This window comes from Nicotiana tomentosiformis, chromosome 3 (genome assembly GCF_000390325.3).
Source record: "Nicotiana tomentosiformis chromosome 3, ASM39032v3, whole genome shotgun sequence".
Classification (NCBI taxonomy): Eukaryota; Viridiplantae; Streptophyta; class Magnoliopsida; order Solanales; family Solanaceae; genus Nicotiana; species Nicotiana tomentosiformis.
Window position 1 is genome coordinate 102362866 of NC_090814.1, and position 6687 is coordinate 102369552.

The 6687-nt window shown below is 36.6% G+C and overlaps 1 protein-coding gene across 1 annotated transcript; it reads right to left on the bottom strand.

The window, feature by feature from the left end:
- Positions 1-232: 232 nt before the first annotated feature.
- LOC104108828 (DNA polymerase epsilon subunit B) lies at positions 233-5874 on the bottom strand. The gene is made up of 13 exons (XM_009617956.4): positions 5551-5874; positions 5277-5457; positions 3850-4003; positions 3601-3732; positions 3004-3081; positions 2460-2564; positions 2276-2356; positions 2040-2170; positions 1853-1947; positions 1666-1765; positions 1279-1393; positions 1080-1190; positions 233-665 (listed from the first exon to the last, which is right to left on the bottom strand). Exons 1-13 carry the CDS (start codon positions 5714-5716, stop codon positions 525-527), a joined length of 1590 nt encoding a protein of 529 aa, XP_009616251.1. The 5' UTR covers positions 5717-5874; the 3' UTR covers positions 233-524.
- Positions 5875-6687: the final 813 nt, after the last annotated feature.

Here is a 6687-nt window from a genome sequence, read left to right on the forward strand (position 1 = left end):
TTTGTTTGAGTTTTAAGTAATAAACAGTGTAAAGTTTTTTTACACTGTCAGATTACCCAAAAATTATCTACATGTAAGCTTACTTTAAAATTATCTACAGACTACACTGTGTACCTGATCTGATAGTACACATATGACTTGGTACGAGCCTACAAACTGTAACGTTTTCAATATAAAAATCGCCTTCACTAATCTGTTTCTGCAAATTTACAATTCATATGGAGATATCCACTGCCTTTTAACTTGGAAGGTTAGAAGAAGAATCGATTAAAATAACTTCAACTAAAAATGTTCATCCAAAGAAGACTATTTGTCACTTTGATAACCAACTGATAGTAAATTGGCTTACATGTGGTATAACCTGTAAGAATGAGTGTCCTATGGGCTTGACAGACAATAAATTAGTATACAGAAAAAACATCCTATAGACAGAAAAGATAATGAAAGATCCAAAAGACAATTGAGACGAATTTAGCCACCAAACAGTTAATCACTAAGCTAAGGTGCCAGCTTGAAGTTGATGCTTACAATGCAGATAGTTCTACTTCCTGATTGCACGGCCGATATGCCACAAATGTGCCATCATTTGAGAAGGAACCAGGATTAAAGCATGTAACTCCTGTGTACCTGAAAGCCTTCTGCTCACTTTTGTCCCCCAACACTATCTGTTTGGAAACATCAGATTTTCAGGTCATAATAGAATGAAGTTCTCAACTTGAGACAAACTATTAAACTATTTAACCATGTGTATCATTGTGAAACAAGATCACAACTTCAGTCAAAATTCTGCAATCAGATATGTTCTAGTATTATACTTTAGCCCCCAAAAGGAAGAAGCAGTCGGCTTTACAGCAATTAGGAAAACCTCTGAGGTGTCAAAAGTAAAACCAAATCTTGAAACTTCAATTGCTAGTGCAATCTAGTTTCTCAAGTTCAGAGTAGATATAGGTGATTTAGCATTACAGCTTAAATAGGAACATATATGTGCCTATCATAAAACATCGGCTGATGGAGGAAAATAAATTTTAAAGAAACAGCGGTTTTTACAAATTCTATATACACAAGAAAGAGGAAAGTACCGTATGCGGGGTTGGATAAAGGTGTAGACTGTGATCATAATTCCAGATAATGGGTTGACCTGTCAAAGGAAGGGGGCAGAGATGGCTCTGATGTATTATCGTCGCAACAAGCTGCAAGAAATAAAATGAGCACCCTCAATTTCAGTGATCTATGATGCCAAAAGAAATCCAAAATTAAGAATATGAAGACAGATCTTACATGCTCAAATGGATCACTGGTTTCTTCTGTTGAGGGAGGTATCAAACATGACCTTCGCATTCTATAAAGCAAATCTTGGCGGAATAGTACAATTTCTTGGGTATAAAACTTGATTCTGTTTCAACATGAAAAAGTTAGGAACACATCACTTCATCTATAATATGATACACTAACATTTCAGCAGAAGATGCAATTCTTTGTGGCAAAAAAGCACCCAGAATGCACACAACATTAACATGACAGATTGTATGACTTCTTGAAGATTTTGATTATGCTCATTTTGATTGGGCAAATGAGGGAAGATCTTGTTAACAGAATTGAAAAAAGGCTAAAAGTTTAAGCTCTTGCTGTTTAATCAAAACTCAGTTTGCACCAAGCAAAGGATACCTGCATGGGTTACTGGAGAATATTGCATTGGGAACATATTTCTGAAGTTCTTCAGTTAGGTATTTGGGCAAAGGACATCTGGGTAAGACTGTTGAAGGACCTGGAGAAGCAAGAGAAAAACTTAGCATTTTTTTACTAAGTTGGTAAAGAAGCTTAAATGACAAATGGAGATGATTTATCAACACACCTACATCATCAGGACCAGGGATAAACAGAAATCGACTATGCTCTTTTAGTCGTTGGTGCGAGGCAATCATTTGCCCAAGCTTTCCAAACTGAACCCTGAGAATATTATGTTTATTTGTCACTTCCTTTACCAACAAATAAGTAATAACCATAGTAGTAATATGGCTAAATTTTAAGTTTGCACTTGCCTGAGACTTGAGATTGACTTGAAGGAAAGATTAAATGGCTGAGAGCAGAAATTCCCCATGAGGACAAATAAAGAAGGAACCACCTCTACATTTTCATAACCATTGAGGATAGTCTCCAGATTTCCCAAAGTCTTCTCTAAGGATAGGCGAGAATCATGGATCAGGCAACCATAACCAGTCCAACGTATTAAAACAAGAAAGAGAGGGTTACAAGAGCCAAAAAGAAGCATATATACCTCCTCATTGTCCAGCCAGATATCAGATAGTATAACAAACATGTCATTCACAGCTTTTTTCTCCAGCTCTGCAAGTCTAAGCTGTTGCAGAAGTTAGGGAAGCTTCATATCCATTTTTAGCTACAATGAATAGTTTTGCTATGGTATTTTCATTTTTCTATTATTGAACCAAGTCAAAGGATACAGTTTCCTCTTTGGTAAGAATACCACCACCAAAGAAGTCTAGTCCTGAAAAAAATGCCATGGACTTTTCTCTGTCCTCTAATGGAGGAAATCCACATGTCCTGACCTGCACGATACTTTTAGAAAATTAGCTACAGTATAATAAAACCACCAACCATATTAACATATCCAAAACTCAATCCAAAAATTTGACACTAAATCTTATGCGTGGCTTATATCACTTTTGGTAAAATAATTGCCTAAAGTTGCTAACCGTCAAAAATATTAAAGCATGTCAGCTTAAGCAAGCTTCATTGATCTTATTCTTCACTTGTATGAATAGGAATATAAATTGGTTCTAAATGAGCGGATCTCACTTCTCATGTAGTTAGTTCATCATATGATGATAAGAAACTAAAAGAGCAGACTAATGAAACTCCCTCAGAGCCTAGCACCACAAGGTATGAAAATTGAGAATGCTACTAAATATTTATAGGCTTCTTCTCAATGTACTTATCTAGTTTCAAACTTGTATTTCAAAGAAGAGATTCTGTACAAGAATGGACCTGAAAGACACCATCCAACTGCATTTCACCTTCTGCCAGGACGATTGTATTTTCCGCAAAGAAACCTGTAGTTATCTTGTACTGCAGGTTATGGATGAACAGCATGTTATTGCAAATACTGTTAACTCTAAGAGACAACTTTTAAGCATTGTTATCTACAAAGAGGGAACGGATTCATTGAGCTTTCCTTCTATTATAAGATGGACCACATCAAAAGGCATAATCCATACATAACGGAGAAGTGAAATTATAAACGCTAAAACTAATTACAGGAGCAATTTCTAAAAAGCAAAATTGCAACCAAGGGTTTTAGGAAAAGAAGCATATATGGTCTGCGTACACACTACCCATAATATTGGGTGTGTTGTTGTTGTTGTAAGCATATATGGCATAAACAAATGGATTAGTTCTTAAGACCACTAAAGAGCTAAAGAGAAATAAACAATCATGGGTAGCGATTCAACATCAGAAGAGAAAAACTAGTGAAGGTTAACTATTCAGATTCAAGTATATTGTATTCTACTTCATTGCAGTAGCACAGTTCTTGTATCAACTATTACGAGCAGTGAAATGAGATAAAACGTCTGAAAAGGATATTGCACTAGATAAATTAACTTCAACAGCTGCAGTAAGGTCTTCCAAGTAGAAATGATCATCCTCCAACTGAGATATTACACCCATTATCCATCTTCTCCCTACCCGCCCAACAAGAGATTGAATGGGAGATATCTGCAAACAAACATTTTCCTACTGTGAGCATCATTTTGCACAGAAACTTGAGAAACACAGGCCTGCAGTCCATCCAGAGAGACGTGAATTTAAACTAGGATCATGATTGCTACTCACCTCACAGCTGCCATACTCTGAAGTAGGGGCATCAAAAGCAAGGGTTGAAAACCGTGGATCACGAGATAACCTCTGGAATAATAAGAGGAATCTATCCTTATATAAGGTGGCTTTTGCAGAGGCATCACCGTGAATGGGAAGCCGCCCTGTGTGCCTACACATAGAAAAGGAATTCTGGTTTTAACTTGAATTATAAGGCACAGGAGCTCTAACTAGCTAAGTAAAACATGCAACTTGAAAGAAAACAGTGCTACAAACTTTTGTATCCAGTTATTTTGGTACTGAAAATCTTGTTTTTGACCAAGATTTGAACTAATTACTGTAATATGATAAAAATATAATATAAGGTTTTGGTTTCCTCAACTTTTATACCAGTTCAAAAAGAGAACTAACTTTTCAGTACATCAATTCCTAAAAAAACATCAACTTAAACAAGTGGAAAAGGTGTTTTAGACTCTAATTAACTTCCAATGAGACAGCTCCAGTTACAATTAAATTCTGATGGAACAGTTAAGTTCTTTAAAGTCAGACAGTAAACATTTTATAGTTTATGCTTACTTCACTAATATTGGGTAAACAAAAATTCTCGAATTTATTTGGAATGCAGTAGCTCAACCAAACATAGGATCATCATGTGGCTAGCTACACAAGGTAGACTGCTCACTAAGGAGAGGCTAACTAAACTTCACATACAAGTGGATGATGACAAATGTAGTTTGTGTGCTGATCAAGTAGTGGAAACAAGCCAACATCCGTTTGTGGACTGTCCATGGTCCAAATTAATTTGAGACCCCCTAATGCATTGGGCAGGACTTAAAATACAACCAGGTGAAATAAAAGGAGTTTTGTACAAAATAAAAAGGAAGAAATGGCAGCAGGTAAAGAAGGAAGTCATAGCTGCAATCTGGGCAGCAATAGTATACCACATTTGGAGGACTAGGAACTGGAAAATTTTCAGAAGTGTAAATGTAAATGTTGAGAGTATTGTCACACAGATGAAAAAAGAGATAGTAGATAAAGTTGACCTGTTTAAACAGTCTAGGAAAGGGCAGAGGTGCAATGTTTTGTTTCAGAGATTGTTGTGTAACTAGTGGTTACTCTGAGGCCTGATCCAAATCTCTCCTCCTAGAGAAAGTTTTGTGTTCTAGGTGCTTTATAGGTGTGTATACTTATTGTTTGTTATCAATGGTAATTCACAGTGTTACCAAAAAACAAAAAAAAAAACTTCAAATCTTAGTCCTTTTCTTTCAGTTTTGCAAGAGGCTGTTAGAGGTGTTACCTATGTCTAAGCTATACATAATGCAGTAGAGTTCTCAGTTAATCAAGTAACTTTCATGAGTTAATGTGAGAAAACAAACATTTATAGAATAAAGATTACTGCTTACTCAACAGAGGAAAAAAATGGATAAAAGAGTAGGGTAGCATACTCGTGAAAGAACTTCTTAACAGGATCGTATCGGAATTTAGGAACAATAAAAGCATCAGTAATACGAAGGGCAGAAGCAGATGATGAACTGGAGCTAGGGTTCTCCTCAACGGCGGCTTCTGCCTCCAATAAAAGACTCGCCACTTTATGAACCGGCTCTCTGTCCAGAATCGCTGATTTCACTGCCCGAAATCAAACAAAATTGAACAATAATAAGTAGAACAAACAAAAAATTAAGAAGGAAAACAAAAGGGGGTAAATTTTGATGTACGGACAAGAGAGATGGTGCAGCTCATCGAGAAGGAGTTCAAGAGCGTCGTCGAGGGCATCGGAAGGAAAATGGGAAAGGAAAGAGAGGACTTCGGAAAGAGCGTCAACTTTGAGAGAGTAACCCCTCATCTTGAACTTCCTCTGTACTTTGTTCCTTACAACTCCGCTCATCTTTTGCAGATTTTGGTTCTCAATTCACTCTCTGTTTCTGGACCTGTAGATTTTCGTTTGCAATTCTCTCTCGCTGTTTCTGGATCTGATATCAGTTGGTGTGGGCGGGAGACGGCACTGGCTTTTAGGTATTTGTCTGCGCAATTTTGGCGGGAAATCCATCATTGTAAGATTACTTTATATCGTTTCCAGTTTTCTTTCTTTTGACGGGTATGGTATGCTCCGACACAAATATGATTTTTATTTCAGAAATTATATTGGAGGAATAATTGCCAGTACACTAGTACTATATTTTAAAAGGAAAGAGAGGAGTAGATTGCATTTTTGGAATATATTTTTTTTACCAGACTTATAAGGAAGAGTTTAAGTTTATATGCTGATAGGGTAATAGTTTTTTATACACAATTACATTATATAAAGTAAACTTTGATAACTAGTGAAATTATTAATTTGAAAAATAAAATAGGTAACCATTATAAATTAAATTGCACTAATAATATAGTATATTTTTTATTATGATGTAAGTGAATATAATTAAGCCCAAAAGAGTTACTACTAAGAACATTAAGCTGAAAATAGAGCTATCAAACGGGCGGGGCTAGCCCGGTTCCGGATCGGCCCAGACCGATTTTAGCCCAGACCGGACCAATCCGGTAGTAAGGGGTCGGGCAAGGCTGGGTTGGGACAGGGACCGGACTGTGCCGGGTAGTTTTTTGGTACCGGTTAACCGGACCGATACGATCCGTTATGGTCAAGTCACATGGGAACGGTTAACCGGACCGATTCAATGGCTATTTTTTGATTTATTTTTTTAAATTTTATCAAGTTGACGATTGTTATACAAAATACAAAAAAAAAAAAAAAAGGCCCGACCTATTAGACCCGGAACTGTTCCGATTAAATTTTATATGATCCGAAACCCGGTAAAAAATAACCGGAACCGGCCCGGTAATGAAACCAACCGGTTCCCT

Excerpts from the sequence above, each read along its gene's own strand:
- LOC104108828 (XM_009617956.4), bottom strand. The coding sequence starts at position 5,716 with ATGAGCGGAGTTGTAAGGAACAAAGTACAGAGGAAGTTCAAGATGAGG. Across the intron at positions 1,766-1,852 it reads CCCTGGTCCTGATGATGTAG|GTCCTTCAACAGTCTTACCC; the intron begins GTGTGTTGATAA and ends TTGCTTCTCCAG. Across the intron at positions 666-1,079 it reads TTTATCCAACCCCGCATACG|ATAGTGTTGGGGGACAAAAG; the intron begins GTACTTTCCTCT and ends GTTTCCAAACAG.